This window comes from Pipistrellus kuhlii, unplaced genomic scaffold, assembly GCF_014108245.1.
Source record: "Pipistrellus kuhlii isolate mPipKuh1 unplaced genomic scaffold, mPipKuh1.p scaffold_m20_p_22, whole genome shotgun sequence".
NCBI lineage: Eukaryota > Metazoa > Chordata > Mammalia > Chiroptera > Vespertilionidae > Pipistrellus > Pipistrellus kuhlii.
In genome coordinates, this window is record NW_023425521.1 from 10,871,279 (window position 1) to 10,889,782 (window position 18,504).

At 36.1% G+C, this 18,504-nt stretch overlaps 1 protein-coding gene across 9 annotated transcripts in view; it reads left to right on the forward strand.

Moving 5' to 3' along the window:
* The window catches only part of MED13 (mediator complex subunit 13), a 90,229-nt gene that overhangs the window by 63,496 nt on the left and 8,229 nt on the right, over nucleotides 1-18,504 (forward strand). For 6 of the 9 annotated variants that reach the window (XM_036451413.2, XM_036451410.1, XM_045586394.1 and 3 more), the window contains 11 exons: nucleotides 270-1,180; nucleotides 3,275-3,436; nucleotides 7,082-7,305; nucleotides 9,328-9,517; nucleotides 10,747-11,206; nucleotides 11,742-11,961; nucleotides 12,862-13,053; nucleotides 13,254-13,477; nucleotides 16,047-16,189; nucleotides 17,257-17,415; nucleotides 17,532-17,717. In XM_036451413.2, the coding sequence (XP_036307306.1) occupies nucleotides 270-1,180; nucleotides 3,275-3,436; nucleotides 7,082-7,305; nucleotides 9,328-9,517; nucleotides 10,747-11,206; nucleotides 11,742-11,961; nucleotides 12,862-13,053; nucleotides 13,254-13,477; nucleotides 16,047-16,189; nucleotides 17,257-17,415; nucleotides 17,532-17,717 (3,071 nt within the window). Of the gene's footprint in view, nucleotides 1-269; nucleotides 1,181-3,274; nucleotides 3,437-7,081; nucleotides 7,306-9,327; nucleotides 9,518-10,746; nucleotides 11,207-11,741; nucleotides 11,962-12,861; nucleotides 13,054-13,253; nucleotides 13,478-16,046; nucleotides 16,190-17,256; nucleotides 17,416-17,531; nucleotides 17,718-18,504 lie in introns of those variants that run through there. The other 3 variants (XM_036451411.1, XM_036451412.1, XM_036451414.2) reach the window with 3 other exon arrangements.

An 18,504-nucleotide genomic window follows, 5' to 3' on the forward strand; every position in this document is an offset into this window, starting at 1 on the left:
CCTACTGGAGATGTGCCCGAAACCAATGTACATGCCCTTGACCGGAATCGAACCTGGGACCGGAATCGAACTCGGTCCGCGGACCGACGCTCTACCACTGAGCCAAACCGGTTTCGGCCAGAAATACATTTTAATTGTACTTGAAATTTTAGCACTAATTGTATTTTTATAATTTTCACTGTTACTGAAAAACATTTGGGATATTTTTAGTTTTCATATTACTAATATGTTCCTTTATGTTTGATTTTCATTTATCCTGGTGATGCTAGTGACGGAAGTACAGTGGATCAAGAATATGGCCCTGCTTATACACCTCAAACTCACACTTCTTTTGGAATGCCTCCTAGCAGCGCACCTCCTAGCAACAGTGGAGCAGGAATTCTTCCTTCTCCATCTACCCCTAGGTTTCCAACTCCAAGGACTCCCAGGACTCCCAGGACTCCTCGTGGAGCTGGTGGACCTGCTAGTGCCCAAGGTTCAGTCAAATATGAAAATTCAGACTTGTATTCACCAGCTTCCACCCCATCCACATGCAGACCCCTTAATTCTGTTGAACCTGCAACTGTTCCTTCCATCCCAGAGGCACACAGTCTTTATGTAAACCTCATTCTCTCAGAATCAGTTATGAACTTGTTTAGAGACTGTAACTTTGATAGTTGCTGTATCTGTGTCTGCAACATGAATATCAAGGGTGCCGATGTTGGAGTTTACATTCCAGATCCAACGCAGGAAGCACAGTATAGGTGTACCTGTGGCTTCAGTGCTGTTATGAACAGAAAATTTGGAAACAATTCAGGATTATTTCTTGAAGATGAACTAGATATCATAGGACGCAACACAGAATGTGGCAAAGAAGCAGAAAAACGTTTTGAAGCTCTCAGGACTACTGAACATGTTAATGGAGGACTAAAGGAATCTGAAAAATTGCCTGATGAGTTGATATTATTGTTACAAGATCAGTGCACTAATTTATTTTCACCCTTTGGAGCAGCAGACAAAGATCCTTTTCCTAAAATTGGTGTAGTTAGCAATTGGGTACGTGTTGAAGAGCGGGACTATTGCAATGATTGCTACCTTGCATTAGAACATGGGCGTCAGTTCATGGATAACATGTCAGGAGGAAAAGTTGATGAAGTGCTTGTGAAAAGTTCATGCTTACACCCCTGGTCCAAAAGAAATGGTGAGTATGCTAATTGAACAATTTTTGTTTGTTTTCCTTTGGATGTATGACTTGGCTTTTCTTTCTTAAGAGAAAGTATTAAAGGCATTTTCTAAGTAGCCAACAGAGACACTTAAATTTGGACTTAAAACTCCTTTAAAAATGACATTTTCAAAGGAAGAATCTCCTAGCAGTTTAGTTTAATTTCAAAATAAAAGTAGGGTTATTGTAAATCTGTAATTATGTATTTATGTAGATGTATAAAAGGTACTTTGCACATGTTAGTTAGCAGAAAGTTGCTAGATGTCTGCATTATTTAATATTACTCATTACTTATTGAGCATCTAGTATGTGCTCAGCCTGTTTTATAAAGTAGTGTTGAACAGACAAACATATTTTCTAACTTTTTTGAGCCTATAATTTAGTGAAGAATACAAAAATAGAAAAATAAGTAATTATATAATATCATAGTGACAAGTGCTTTGAAGAAAAAGCTGGTAGAGGAGTGGAAAAAGACAAGAGTGTGACATTTATTATTTTTTTATCCTCAGCGGAGGATATGATTTTTTTATGTGAGAGAGGAAAAGAGAGAGAGAGAGAGAAAAAAAACATCAAAGGGAGAGAGAAACATCAACCCGTTGCCTCCTGTACACCCCAACTGAGGATGGAACCCACAACTAGGTATGTACCCTGATGGTAAATCGAACCCACACCTTTTGGTGTATAGGACAACACTCCCACCCAGACAGGGAGAGTGTGACATTTTAAATGTTTGGGTAAGAGAAGATATTAGTGAGGGACAACATTTGAACAAAGACTTACATAACGTAGTAGGGGTTAAAACTATGTGGCTAACTGAGGGGATTGTGTTTCAGGCAGTAAAATAAACCCTGAGTGAGCAATATGCTTAGTGTGTTTGAGGAACAATAAGGAATCAGTGTTGCTGGGATGAATTTTGGGTGATGAGGAGATTGGTAGGAGATGAAGTTTAAGAGTTGGCCAATACCCTAGCTGGTGTTTTTCAGTGCTTAGAGCAGGTTTTGCCAACCAGTGGTTCGCTGACCACTGGTGGTCTGTGAGGTCTGAAAGGTTGGTGACTTCTGGCTTAGAGCATCAGCTTATGCACCCAAAGGTTGTGGGCATGCAGGAGGCAGCTGATTGATGATTCTCTCTCATCATTGATGATTCTATCTCTTCCTCTACTTCACTTTCTCTGAAATGAATAAAAAAATTAAACAAATGCATGATGGTAAGTTATAGGACAACTAGAGGCCCAGTGCATGAAATTCATGCATGGGGGTTAGGGGGTGCCCCTCAGCCTGCATCCTCTCCAATCTGGGACTTCTTGAGAGATGTCCGATTGCCATTTAGGCAGTCGGACATCTCTCTCACAATCCAGGACTGCTGGCTCCCAACTGCTTGCCTGCCTGCCTTCCTGATTGCCCCTAACCACTTCTGCCTGCTAACCTGATTACCCCCTAACCACTCCCCTCACAGCCTGATTGATGCCTAACTGCTCCCCTGCCAGCCTGATCACCCCTAACTGCCTTCTCCTGCAGGCCTGGCCCCCTCCCCTCCCCAAACTGCTCTCCTCTGTAGACCTGGGTTCCCCCCAACTGCCCTTCCCTCCAGGCCCGATCACCCCCAACTTCCCTTCTCTGCCGGCCTGGTCATCCCTAACTGCCCTCCCCTGCAGACTTGATCGCCCCCAACTGCCCTCCTTTGCAGGCCTGGTCCCTCTCAACTGCCCTCCCCTGCTGGCCATCTTGTGTCCACATGGGGGCAACCATCTTTGACCACAAGGGGGCAGCCATCTAGTGTGTTGGAGTGATGTTCAATTTGCATATTACTCTCTTATTAGATAGGATTTTGAGTAGAAAAGTAACATGATCCTTTTTGTGTTTGCTATTGTGTTGTGGATGGTGAAGACGAGAGTTGTTAGGTATAGAAATGCAGCAGTTCTTTTGTATATTGATTTTGTACCTTGCACTTTTACTTATTTCTAATGTGTTTTTTTTTTTTTTGTGTGTGTGTGTGTGTGTATAGTCTTTAGCGTTTTCTATGTATAAAATTATGTCAAGCAGAATTCTTAATTACTTTTTTTAATGGTTATAGATGTGAGTATGCAGTGCTCACAGGATATACTTCGAATGCTCCTATCTCTTCACCCTGTTCTTCAGGATGCTATTCAGAAAAAAAGAACAGTAAGGCCTTGGGGGGTTCAAGGTCCTCTCACTTGGCAACAATTTCATAAGATGGCTGGCCGAGGCTCTTATGGTAAGTAATTTATAGTATGTATTTGGACTACTTTTGTTTTAGTTCTCAGTTTCTATGCCCAATTAGAGTAAGCACAGTTGTTTCCCTTAAATATTTTTGTGGCGTATGTTTGACGTAAGGCAGTGTGGGTCAGACTTAGCCTTTCTTACTTTGAACATTTGCAGCATTCAGGGTACTGGTACATCAGAAATAACAGTTTCACTTAGGCCTGTTTTTACTTGAGACTTACCATACAATTTTATGTGTAGAAAGAATCATATTGCCAAAATTTTAAAAAAGATTGAGCATCACTTTTGTTGTAAACCTTTATTTTATAAAATTGAATTGAAAAAATGGGTAAAAAGGAGCAAGTAATTAATATTAGTGATAAAAGTTCTCAAGGTCTCATTAAAAAAAAAAAAAAGACAAATTTCCTAGCTGTGATAAGAGTAGCAAATGAACACTCCCAATATGGTACGTGCACTGTAGATTTCTGGTTAACTATAATAAAAAAGAACATTAAAAATTGTTTGAATTGCCGAAGCCGGTTTGGCTCAGTGGTAGAGCGTCAGTCTGTGGACTGAAAGGTCCCAGGTTCGATTCCGGTCAAGGGCATGTACATTGCTTGTGGGCACATCCCCGGTAGGGGGTGTGCAAGAGGCAGCTGGTCAATGTTTCTCATCGAGGTTTCTAGCTCTCTATCTATCTCCCTTCCTCTGTGTAAAAAATCAATAAAAATACTATATATATTTTTTTAATTGTTTGAATTGCCCTAGCTAGTTTGGCTCAGTCGATAAACTATTGGCTGTGGACTGAAGGTTCTCAGGTTCAATTTCAGTCAAGGGCACATGATCTGGTTGCAGGCTCAATCCCCAGTAGGGGACATGCAGGATACAGCTAATCCAATTTCTCTCTTATCGTTGATGTTCTATCTATCTTTCCCTCTCCTTTCTTCTGAAATAAATAAAAATATATTTTTTAAAAATTTGTTTGAAGTATTGGTTGAAGGTTGGCTCTAAATAATGGGATATAATTGGAGCTTTTAAAATATGTCTGGAATAATAGTTCTTAACATTGAAATCTCTGACTTTTGTGCATGGTTTTAGAATGCATTATATATATGCAAAATTAGTTGATTTTTCTCATATTTTTTTTCTTCTTTTGTTGATTACTAAATAGTTTCAATCCCATACATAACTTTACATTCAGTGAAAAGTTGAGGTTAATTATATATTTTTACTTTTTTTTTTTTCCTTATGTATTCTTATTGATTTCAGAGAGGAAGGGATAGGGAGCGAGAAAGAGAAACATCAGTGATGAGCCCAGCTGGTGTGTGGCTCAGTGTTTGAGCTTCAACCTATGAAATAGGACGTCATGGTTCAGTTCCCAGTCAGGGCACATGCCCTGGTTGTGGGCTCAATCCAGAGTGTGAGCTGTGCAGAAGGCAGTCAATCAATGATCTCTCTATTCATTGATATTTCTGTTTCTATCTCCCTCTCTCTTTCTCTGTGAAATCAATAGAAATATATTTTATAAAACATCACCAAAATAGTAGACACACACAAAACACAATACCCAAGTTTTTACTGTACATACAGAGGTTTTTCTTGTTTTAATGGCTGCCTGTATTCTGTTCTTTCCGCATGATATTATCTTGTGGAAAGATACTGCTTATGGACACTAGAGGCCTGGTGCACAAAATTCATGCATGGGTAAGGTCCCTAGGACTGGCCGGCAGTCAGGGCCTATCAGGACTTTTCGGCTTCTGGCCTTCCTTCATTCCATGCCAACCCCTGGTGGTCAGCACACATCATAGCAAGTGATTAAACTCCCCGTCGAACTTCTGAGGGGATACTTTGCACATATGTGTGTGTGTGTGTGTGTTTAAGTATATATATATATATATATATATATATATATATATATATATATATATATATATTTATGAAGCTAATACACACACACACACACACACACACACACACTCATGTGCAAAGGTTCAGCCCCTGCTGCCGCCATGGCTGCCTGGCTTCCTACCACCACAGATTTGTCCAGAAGGCCATCTGGAAGGGCATCCAGTCTAATTAGCATATTATACTTTTATTATTAAAGATGAATAGATGGTTCCCATCATTCTATTTAAAAAAAAAAAATACATAGCCAAAACTGGTTTGGCTCAATGGATAGAGCGTTGGCTTGGGGACTGAAGGACCCGGGTTCGGTTCCAGTCAGGAGCATGTACCTTGGTTGCGGGCATATCCCCGGTGGGGGGTGTGCAGGAGGCAGCTGATCGATGACTCTCTCTCATCGATGTTTCTAACTATCTCTCTCCCTTCCTCTCTGTACAAAATCAATAAAATATATATATTTTTAAAAAAAAGATATTTTTATTGATTTTATAGAGTAAAGGAGAGGGAGAGAGAGTTAGAAACATCAAAGATGAGAGAGAATCATTGATCAGCTGCTTCCTGCATGCCCCTCTCTGGGGATCCAGCCTGCAACCTGGCATGTGCCCTTTCTGGGAATCAAACCATGACTTCCTGGTTCATAGGTTGACACTCAACCACTGAGCCATGCTGGCTTGGCAGTTTCCATCATTATTACAACTATTTTTCTAGAATTCAAACATGTCTGGCTTTTAAAGCATGTGTGTATATATTTTTTTAAATATTGCAAAGTACTCTTTATAATACCAGTTTAAACTTCTGCCAGTAAAATGTCTGTTCCCCAAACCTTTACCAGTCGGGTGCTAAGTAGATGGGTGAAAATGGTTGTTTCATTATAGTTTAGAGGTAGAATAGTATAGACTGTGAGGAAAGATTTCCTGGTTTCTAATCCCACTTCTGCCACTCCTTGTATGTTAGGCTTTGATTAAAGAAAGTTGCTTAATTTTTCTATTCCAGCTTTTTCTTCTCTAAAATTAGATTAATATTAGTATCAGCCTCGTATAGTTTTTGTGAAAGCTAAATGAGTTCATTAAAAAAAAAAAAAAAATCTTTGAGCAGTACCAAACACATAGTGTTATAATTGTTTGCTATTAATTATTTTAATTTCTTTGTCATGAGAATGAGCATCTTTTTATGTGCAAGAGATATTTCTATTGCTGTGAACTTTGTTCGTATACTGTATCCACTTTTCTATGAGGTTTCTGGTCATTTTCTTATGGATTTATATAGTTCCTTTTAAATGGTAAGGATAGTAACTTTTTTCATATACATTGCAAATCATTCTTCCAACTTGTTGCTAATCATTTGGCTTTATTGTGTTGTTTTTTTTATACCAAAGTTTAAAATTTAATATAGTAAGATTAATTGGTTTTTAAATGGATAGGTTTTATGTTATGCTTAGAAAGGCTTTTCCTAGTCCAGATTTAAAAATAAAACTCTCTTCCCGTGTTTTCTCTTATACTTCTAAGTTTTTTTATTCAGATTAAATTTTTTTTTGCATTTAAATTAAGGTATAAGTCTTTTTTTTTTTTTTCATATGTTCTTTTTAAAGACCATTTTAGCAAATTCTTAACTGTGGAAAAGCCTCAATCACTGGCTTTAAGTATTTTTGTCTTTAATAAAATATTTTTACTACTAATAATGGCTTAGTACTTTCGACATTTCAATAAAAGACATACTACTTTTAAATGTTTTCTTCAAATATATTTTTCTTATTTAGGAACTGATGAATCTCCAGAACCACTGCCAATCCCCACGTTTTTGTTGAGTTATGATTATGATTTTCTGGTGCTTTCTCCATTTGCTCTTCCTTACTGGGAGAGACTTATGCTGGAACCCTATGGATCTCAAAGAGATATAGCTTATGTTGTACTATGTCCAGAAAATGAAGCTTTGTTAAATGGAGCCAAAAGTTTTTTTAGGGATCTTACTGCAATATATGAGGTAGGTGTTTTAAAAAATGTGGCATTTTTAAACTGCCTTATTATTTGTATGTTTAGACATAAATTATACTGGGCAGTTCAGTTGATTGGGACAGAATAATAATGATGTCAAGTTCTTTGATGTCGTTTACTTCTCATACTAGCCAGTTACATTCTTACAGGATTTGACCTACACCCTTAGTTAGATGTGTGTGCCATGGGTAATAGTAGAAATTGCCTTATTGGGGGAAAAATTGAGAGTACATAGTCTCATTTAAGAAAATATTTTTTGCCCTAGCTAGTTCAGTGGACAGAGCGTCAGCCCAAGGACGAAAGGGTCCTGGTTTCGATTCTGGTCAAGGGCATATACCTCGGTTGAAGGCTTTATCCCCAGCCCTGGTCGGGGCATGTGCAGGAGGGAACCAGTTGATGTATCTTTTTCTCACATTGATGGTTCTCTCTCTGTACCTCTCCCTTTCCCTTCTACTCTCTAAAAATCAACAAAAAAAGAGAGAGAATATTTTTCTAAAGCACATGTGTCAAACACAAGGCCCGCGGGCCAAATCCGTCCCGCCAGGCCTTGCAATGTGGCCCGCACCGCGCTGTCATCACTGCACTCCGCTGCGTTTCCATCACAATGACAGTTTATGACTGTTCAGTAAACCATTCGGCCCGCGATTTAGGCTGGATTTTAGATTTTGGCCCCTTCTCTGATTGAGTTCGACACCCCTATTCTAAAGCAAAAAGCAGCATGGTTGAATAGCCAAGGAAAATTACACTTACAAAATTCTAGTCTTAATTCTCTAGGATCTCAGGTGCTAACACTAAGCCTCACTTTCCTCATACATAAAATAAAGTTATGCTAGATCTTTGTAAGATCTATTTCATTTCTGAAATTCTTGACTAATTTTTTAAGTTATAAGTCTAATATTATGTCCTTTACTGAATGCAATGATTGCAAATTTAAAATGCTGTGGAACATAAAGTCTTAAATTCATTACACCTTCCTTTTTCCATAAATGCTTGGAAATCCAGTTTTTAAATTTTTTTTTTAATAATTGTTAGTTTGTGCTGGCTTAACTTCTTATAAAATTTCCACTTAATTATAAGATATGTTGTGTGTTTTGTAGAAATAAGTATTTCCCAAAGAGTGTTGTATAGAACACTAGTCCTGCAAAATCTTCCCAGAGGAAAGCTCCACAATTACAGTATATAGGTTTGAGAAGACATTGTGTATTATATTACCATATAAAGACTCACTATTCATATTAGATTTTTTTGAGCTATTGAAAGGCTTATAGTAAGGAAATCCTATCTAGATTTTCTTTTAAAAAATATATATTTTTATTGATTTCAGAGAGGAAGGGAGAGGGAAAGAAAAATAGAAACATGAATGATGAGAGAGAATCATTGATCAGCTGCTTCCTGCACACCCCCTACTCAGGATTAAGTCCATAACCCGGTCATGTGCCCTTGACCAGTATCAAACCCAGGACCCTTCAGTCTGCAGGTGGACGCTCTATCCACAGAGCAAAACCAGCTAGGGCTAAATTTTCTTAGTCAAGTATGGCAAACTTACTTGATAGTAGGCTTCTTACAACAGACATCAGTAGCCCACACAATTGGAGGGAGAGCTGGCAAATTCATAGTGTAGTTGTATACTAATTTTTATTTTGCTTTTGCTTAATTTAAGGATATATGTATTTATATAGATGAATTGGGATAGATTCACAGCTTAAAATGACTACATTTTAATACTTCTGTATTCACGTTTTCATTATTCAAGGCATAAAGTTATAGTGCCATTATTATTATCTAGTTGTTTAATTTCATTTGAGATGTTTTAATTTTAAAAGAAATTTAATGGATTTCTACTGTACAAAAGAAAAAGATCTATGGCACCGTTTTACCCTTGATATTCTTATCCCAAATGTTAAGTATAAGGGATAGTTTATTTTAAATATCTGAAATGCTTTATTTTATATTATGTACTTAAATGCTATGATAATTTCACTAATTCTGCTTTCTGTATGTATATTTGTAGTCCTGTCGATTAGGTCAACATAGACCTATTTCTCGACTGTTGGCAGATGGGATCATGAGAGTTGGATCTACTGCATCAAAGAAACTATCAGAAAAGTTGGTAGCAGAATGGTTTTCTCAGACAGCTGATGGTAACAATGAAGCATTTTCTAAACTCAAGCTTTATGCACAAGTCTGCAGATATGACCTAGGTATTGAATTTGAATTTATTATATAAGGCCAGTGTTAGAATGTATGGCCCAGTCCTCCAGCTGTTTTTGTAAATAAAATTTTATTGAAACACAACCATGCTCATTTATTTACATATTGCCTAGGCCTGCTTTTGTGCTACAAGATCAGATCTGAGTAGTTTTGACAGAGACTGACCCATAAAGCCTAAAATAACTACCACCTGACCCTTTATAGAAAAAGTTTAATGAACCCTGTACTAGGGATCTTATCAGGTAGAAGGAAATTGTGGATTATAAGCAATTTTTTGTTGCTTCTGTAGGATCTGATGAATTTGATTTTATTTAAGTTTATTAATATTAAGACTTCTTAACATTAAGATTCTTGATTTGTGCCGAAACCGATTTGGCTCAATGGTAGAGCGTCGGTCTGCGGACTGAAAGGTCCCGGGTTCGATTCCGGTCAAGGGCATGTACGTTGGTTGTGGGCACATCCCCGGTAGGGAGTGTGCAAGAGGCAGCTGGTCGATGTTTCTCTCTCATCGACGTTTCTAGCTCTCTATCTCTCTCCCTTCTTCTCTGTAAAAAATCAATAAAGATATATTAAAAAAAAAAGATTCTTGATTTGTTAATGGTTTAGAGAGCAAATAACTTGTAATTTCCTCTACAACACAAAAAAACAGTTCTTTGTTGGAACTAAGAAAATGATAGCTGTTTAAGACGAAGACTTGCTTCTTTTAACACTTTAATTAAATACCACCGGACTTAATTTAGACTTAATCCAAAGATTAAATAGATTTAACCAAAATATTGAATCTCATTAGATATTCCTATAATTTGAACCTCATGATAACATTTCTCCTTTTTATATCTAATTAGCTCCTAATGTAGTCAATATTCATTTAACTTGTGATTTAGGAACCCTTTGAATGGCTTAATAAAAATTTGCTAGATACTGTTATTTATATTTAATTATGCCTAGGAAATAGAACTTTATTATACTTTCATAGAATCCATTTCTTTATTTTATATGAAAATGCTGGTTTATCCTTTTCAATTCCATTTAAATTATGTTTCTTCAGTTTGTAGGAAAATACAATAGAAAGCTATATATGCTACATTCTTAGCAAGCAACTTAGGAAGGGTAATTACCAAAAAAGCATCAATTAGATATTATTCACATAGTTTAATAAATAAAGAACCAATCAGTGAAATAAAGAATTAAATACCCTACCTGTTTTTATTATCTTTAGGTCCTTATCTTGCTTCCCAGCCATTGGACAGCTCTCTACTTTCCCAGCCAAATTTAGTTGCCCCTACAAGTCAATCTTTGATTACTCCACCTCAGATGACAAATACTGGAAATGCTAATACTCCATCTGCCACCCTAGCATCTGCAGCGAGCAGCACTATGACAGTGACTTCAGGTGTTACCATGTCTTCTTCAGTTGCCACAGCTAATTCAACTTTGACCACAACTTCAACTTCATCTTCATCATCCTCCAACTTGAATAGTGGAGTATCAAATAAACTACCTTCGTTTCCACCCTTTGGCAGTTTGAACAGTAGTGCTACAGGATCCATGTCTACACAAGCGAGTACAGTTCAGAATGGCCAGCTAGGAGGGCAACAGTCATCAGCTCTACAAACCGCTGGGATTTCTGGAGAATCATCTTCTCTTCCCACTCAGCCACATCCTGATGTATCTGAAAGGTACTTTTAAATGTACTAATTTTGCAGAAATATAAATATATGATGCTTCTTTTTGTCTGAATAACACAGTAATTATGAATGAACATAAAGAGTTTTTTGGTCTTATCAGTGAAATTGTAGTTGTTATAATGTTCAGTATTTTACTTATAAAATTATAATGAAGACTCTTCATAACATCTTTTAAAAAATTAGCAGGCTTACCCGGCCGGTGTGGTTCAGTGGTTGAATGTTGACCTATGAACCAGACCAAATGATTTCTTAGGACTTTTATGGCCTGCAGGCTGGCCATTCCCACCTCTGCTCTTCAGATTTAAATAATTCTTTTCTAATGCAAGATCTCAACATAAATATCTTCGTACACCATGAAATTGTATATATGTTGTTTATAGTTCTCTTTGAAGAGAAAGAGATGTCCTTCAATTTTAGAGAGGTTCTCTGAATAGGGGATGAGGTATTAAAAACTGCTTTTAATGCTTCCCCAAGAAAGGAATAGTACAACTTTTTTCCTAACTGTCATTTCTACCTTGAATTTTAGCACGATGGATCGGGATAAAGTGGGTATCCCCACAGATGGTGATTCACATGCAATCACTTATCCACCTGCAATTGTCGTTTATATAATTGATCCTTTTACATATGAAAATAAAGATGAGAGCACTAATTCTTCTAATGTATGGACTTTGGGGCTACTTCGATGCTTTCTGGAAATGGTCCAGACTCTTCCTCCTCATATTAAGAGTACTGTTTCTGTACAGGTAAGAATGATAAATGTTGCAGATAAAATTTATATAAAACCATTGGATGTTGATAGACATTTCAAAGATACTAGTCTGTGCCTAAATTGATTTTGTAAAAGCCAGGTTCTATTATGTAGATTTTATTTTAAGTGATATTATACTAGAAATCTTAGTTTATAAAAGACAGACTTCGCAATTGTGTCATAATAATAATGGAAAATAAAAGGAAGCACAGTAATAATGGAAAATAAAGATTGCACAAAGTACATTGAATATTTCTCTTATGTTACTTTTTTTTTTTAATATATATTATTGATTTTTTTACAGAGAGGAAGGTAGAAGGATAGAGAGTTAGAAACATCGATGAGAGAGAGACATCGAACAGCTGCCTCTTGCACACTCCCTACTGGGGATGTGCCCAAAACCAAGGTACATGCCCTTGACCGGAATTGAACCCGGGACCTTTCAGTTCGCAGGCAGACGCTCTATTCACTGAGCCAAACCGGTTTAGGCTCTTATGTTACTTTTATAAACCAGTTTTTATGTTCATAAACTTAAGTAAAAAATTAAAGTATGGACCTATATATGCTAGAATTCTAAATAAAGCAGGTTGCCAGTAAAACTAGAAAGAATTTAACCATATTAAGTTACTTACAGAAATTTGAATTATTTATAGGCTACAACAGGACCAGTCAATGGCAATATCAAAACTGATATGCAGAAAATTTTAAAGATTTTTACATAGCCTATTGGTAAAGTTGGCTATTAAAATCCTATAAAATAATTTAGTTTGTCATTTTGATTTGCTTTGTTTAAATTTTCTAGTAAAAAATTTAGAATTTCTAACTTATAGTCTTTTTTATTCTCTTGTGACTTGTTCAAAGTTTAACATTTGTAATATTTGCCTATAATTTCTAGATTGTTCCTTGTCAGTACCTGTTGCAACCTGTGAAGCATGAAGATAGACAAATCTATACCCAGCATTTAAAATCCCTGGCTTTTTCGGCCTTTACCCAGTGCCGGAGACCCCTTCCAACATCAACCAATGTGAAAACATTGACTGGGTTTGGACCAGGTTTAGCCATGGAAAATGCTCTTAAAAGTCCTGATGTAAGTATGCTTTTTATGACCAGTTATTAAAAACTATACATTTTATGATTTTATGCAAAACCAAGTGCAGTTCTGTATAGCTCCCATTTTCCAATTATAATTGGGAAAAGATAATATCACATTTTCAGTAAAAATCTTTTTAATAAAAGATTTTTCTGTGATTGTATAGTACCATAGTACCTTAATTTTTTGTTTTACAGAGACCAGAGTGTATTCGACTTTATACACCTCCTTTTATTCTGGCTCCAGTGAAGGATAAACAGACAGAGCTAGGAGAAACATTTGGAGAAGCTGGACAGAAATATAATGTTCTTTTCGTGGGGTACTGTTTATCACATGATCAAAGATGGATTCTTGCTTCTTGCACAGATCTATATGGAGAACTTTTAGAAACATGTATCATTAACATCGATGTTCCAAATAGGTACTTAAGTTTCTTTAAATATATCATTATATCATCCCATTTTTAAAAATTCATACACACTTTTACTTTTATACTTAAAGAATAGAAAACTGTTTTGCCGGTCATGTACATATTAACTCTTGCCCTGCCAGTGGCTCAGTTGGTTAAGTGTTATCCCATGTACCAAGAGGTAGCTAGTTAGATTCCCAGTCAGGACACATGTCTTGGTTGCAGGCTTGATCCCCAGTAGGAGGCTTGCAGGAGGCAACCAATTGATGTTTCTCTCTCTCTCTCTCTCTCCCCCCCTCTCCCTCTTCCTCTCCCTCTCTCTCCCCTCACCTCTTCTCTCTCTGAAAATCAATAAATATTATTTTTAAAAATATATATTTTATTGAGAAGAAGGGAGAAGGATAGTTAGAAACATAGATGAGAGAGAAACATCATCAACTGCCTCCTGCACACCTCCTATTAGGAATGTGCCTGCAACCAAGGTACATGCAAATTACGTCTTGGCCTGGCTGGGTAGATCAATTGGTTAGAGTATCATCCCAATATGCCAGGGTTGTGATTTGATTCCCAGTCAGGGCACATACAAGAAGCAAGTGGAACAAAAACTTGATGTTTCTCTCTAAAAAATAAATAAAAATCAATAATAAGATAAGTCTTGGGATTGTGGATTCTTACCCTTATATAGTGTATATTTACATTGTATAATTAAGAGAATTAAGAATAAATTTGATTATTCTGTTACATAGACAAAAAAGATTAAGTTTCCTAGATTCTTTTTTTTTTTTTAAATATGTTTTTTAATTGATTTCAGAGAGAAAGGGCAAGACAGAAACATCCATGATGAGAGAGAACCATTAATCAGCTGCCTCCTGCACGCTCCCCACTGGGGATCGAGCCCACATCCCATGCATGTGCCCTTGACCAGAATCGAACCTGGGACCCTTCAGTCCACAGGCCAGTGCTCTATCCACTGAGCCAAACTGGCTAGGGCAAGCTTCCTAAATTCTTTATAATAAAACTTGAAGTAATGATTTTAACCTGAAAAAAAATTGAGGCATGGAACTAGAAAGCTCTCCATAATAAATAAAATAAAATTTAAAAAAGTGAAGCACCCTGGAAATTTATTTTTTCATGTACCATCCAAGATACTAAGATATAATCCCTACATTAGTTGAGTTAACTTTTAAATTTCTTTACTTAAATTGTGGACTGAAATTTTTATCACTTAAATGTTAGAGTGTCTTCTGAAAATGGAGGCTTTCTTTTTAGAATTTTTTTTGGTAGTAATAAGATATCATGGCCATTTATTTAATGAAGGTTGTAACTAATAGGTCACAATAGGTGAGCCTCATGTTGACTTGTCACTTAATAGATATTTCTAGTAACATGTTTCAAAGTTAGTGAACACTGCTTGGGAGTTCTTGAAAAGCAAATCCTTCCATTAATTGTTATTTTTAAGATTTGGTTCTATCCTTTATTTTCTCTATTATATAAAGATTCTGTTCCTTTAAGTTCAAAAATTGGTTATATACATAAATATTTAATGATTCTTAGTTTATAGAAGTCGAATTTTATATTATTGGTTACAAAGATTTGTTGATTATTGTATAAACCATAAAGCAGTACTTTATACATTTCCTTGACACAATTTTGAGTTTTTTAAATGGGATAGTTAATACTGATTAAATGAGCTTTGGAATGAGTATTCTTATCTGTGAAGGATAAGCATGGAATAGAGGAAGAATAATATTACCTTTCCAATACAATGATAGTGTTGCCATTTAACTGAAAGTAGAAGTTAGAGAAAAGAAAGAAGTGCACCTCTAGAGTCATAGACACCTGGGTTCAAATCCCAACTCTGCCACTTTATTATGTGACCTGGAGCCAGCCGAGCTACAGCTTACTTCTCTGGGAGGATAAGTTTATGTGTTATATGGTTGTTAGGCTGAAAATGAGGTATCCATGTAAAGTGGGTATAATTCTTGGTATAGTAAGTACTCAATAAATGGTAGCTACTGTTGCTCATGTTATCTGCTTGCCTAAAAAGGACATGCATGCAGAAATTCAATAACATTGTTTGGTTTGAGAAGTGTAGTTTTTTTTTTATATCCTTCAACTTAAAGTATAGAGCAAAGATTGACAAACTGTTTAACCTGTGGGCCAAATCTGGCCCTGCTCATTAAAGTATTATCTGTGGCTGCTTTCATGCTGCAGCAGCAGCAGCAGAGTTGAATTGTTATAACACAATCTTGATGGCCTACAAAACTAAAAACATTGGCTCTTAAAAGAAAAGTTTTGCCAATCTCTGGTATAGGGCAGTGTTTCTGGTGAATTTTGATGCTTATGGATAACTTTTCAGAGTTGTATATACTTTAATGTATAGTTAAAAAAAAGAAGAAAAAAAGAAGAAGAAAAAAAGCATGCCACACCTATAATTCACATATGTTCTTGTTTAGGACTTGTATAAAAGTTTCAAAGCACTAAGGAACCAGTTTTTTTTTTTTTCTTCTTCAAATTTGAGCTCTTTTGAAATGTCATATGAGTTTTACTCACATTTATGACTATCTATTTTACACAATAGGGCTCGTAGGAAAAAAGCATCTGCTAGAAGATTTGGTCTACAGAAACTTTGGGAATGGTGCTTAGGACTTGTACAAATGAGTTCATTACCATGGAGAGTTGTAATTGGCCGACTAGGAAGGATTGGTCATGGAGAATTAAAAGGTAAAATTGTGCTTTTGTATTTTAGTACTTAGATTTCTGTTTTATATTAATTCATACACTGTTCAGACCACATATAGGTATAATATGTACTTGATAAAATGCATAGCTTATAAAAAATTTTTTGTTATTGATTTTTGTTTTTAAAGAGGAACCACAGATGTCTAAACCACAAATGGCTTAATTCCAGATATAAAAGTATATTTTACAATATTACAACTTTAATATCATTACCATTACTACTATTTTTATTTTTCCTTTTTTCATTATTCAACTTACCGTATTTTTCGGACCATAAGACGCACTTTTCCCCCCCCAGAAGTGGGGGGGGAAAGTCCCTGCGTCTTATGGTCCAAATATAGCCTACACATATACTTTAAAAAAAAAGTTTTTTTTACTTGCCCGGCTCTGTGTGGTCTCTGTGTGCTTGCCCGGCTCTAAAATGGTTCTAAATGCTGCTGTTTACTTTACAGGGTTGATTACATGTGTTTATGACTGTGATGTTGGGTTTTAATGCACATAAAATATTTTAGGACACTATTTGTTTCAGAATCTTTTTTTCTTCATTTCCCTTCTCTAAAAACTGGTGCGTCTTATGGTCCGGTGCGTCTTATGGTCCGAAAAATACGGTACCTTCTGTTCAGCAGATACTAATTGATATTGATGTACATTAAAGCTAAGGTGATAAAGAATGTTGAGTAATATCACGAGTAAGACAGTTCTGGCTTGATAATGACACTAATTTTAAAACCATTATGTTTATCCTAGCCAGTTTGGCTCAGTGGATTAAGTGTTGGCTTTCAGACTGAAGAATCCAGGTTCGATTCTTTGCCAAGGGCATATGCCCAGATTGTGGGCTTTATCCCCAGTAAGGGGCAAGCAGGATGCAGCTGATCGATGATTCTCTCTCATCCTTGATGTTTCTCTCTCTCTCTCTCTCTCCCTCTCTCTCTGAATTAAATTTAAAAAATGTATATATTTTTAAAAATAAAACCATTATGTTTAAACTTTGGTTCTATAGGATGTTAATAATGGTGTTACTTTATTATTTTTATTGTTGATACCCACAGATTGGAGCTGTTTGCTGAGTCGTCGAAATTTGCAGTCTCTAAGTAAAAGACTCAAAGACATGTGTAGAATGTGTTGTATATCTGCTGCAGACTCTCCCAGCATTCTCAGTGCTTGCTTGGTAGCAATGGAACCCCAAGGCTCTTTTGTTATTATGCCAGGTTAGCAACTTTAGTTTATATCAGAATTAATTCTTTATGCTCTTAAGTTTTCAAACATTATGTAAAATTGATTCTTCACTTATTAAATTAAAAAATACCTTTCATTTCCTTTCCAGATTCTGTGTCAACTGGTTCTGTATTTGGAAGAAGCACCACTCTAAATATGCAGACATCTCAGCTAAATACCCCACAGGATACATCATGTACTCATATACTTGTATTCCCTACTTCTGCTTCTGTGCAAGTAGCTTCAGCTACTTATACCACTGAAAATTTGGACTTAGCTTTCAATCCTAACAATGGTAGGAGAATTATTTTTAAAAGTTTTGCAAATATAAAAAGTCTTGCTGATTGTTGCTGATTATAGGCTGATTAATGTTCCCAACACATATCTGTATCTTATGAATGTCCCTGAAACCTGTAAATGTTTCAACAACAAAAAGGCTGCAGATGTGATTAAATAAGGATCTTGAGTTGTAGAGATCCTGTGTTAGTGGTCGTTCCTAAATGCAATCACATATATCCTTTTAAAATGGGAGTTTTACTATCCACAAGAGAGGGAAGCAAAGTCACAGAAAAACAATGCTATACTGCTGACTTTAAGGAGGAAGGAGCCATGAGCCAATGAAGACAGTTCTAGGTGCTGGAAAAGACAAACAGATCACCCTCTGGATCCTCTAAAAGCAGCAGAGGCCCGCTGCTTCCTTGATTTTGGCCTAATGACCAACACTTTGATTTCAGCCCAATAAAACTGAATTTGAACTTCTGGACCCCAAACTATTAGAGAATATATGTATGATATTTTAAATTAGCAAGTTTGTAATAATTTGTAAAAGCAGCAACAGGAAACTAATATAATCATTCTTCTATCTTATTGATGTCAGAACTGGTGCTATGAATTATCTCATAAATATTTATTTTGAAAAGACAACATTGGTCATAAAATGTTTATAGTTTTTTGCCTATGCTGTTGAGTTATCTATATATACACTTTGCAGCTCATATTATATTCTTTTTTATCTTAATTTGCCAAAATAATATAGTGATTTATATAAACTGAAAGAGTAGGGATATATCTTTTCTCAATGA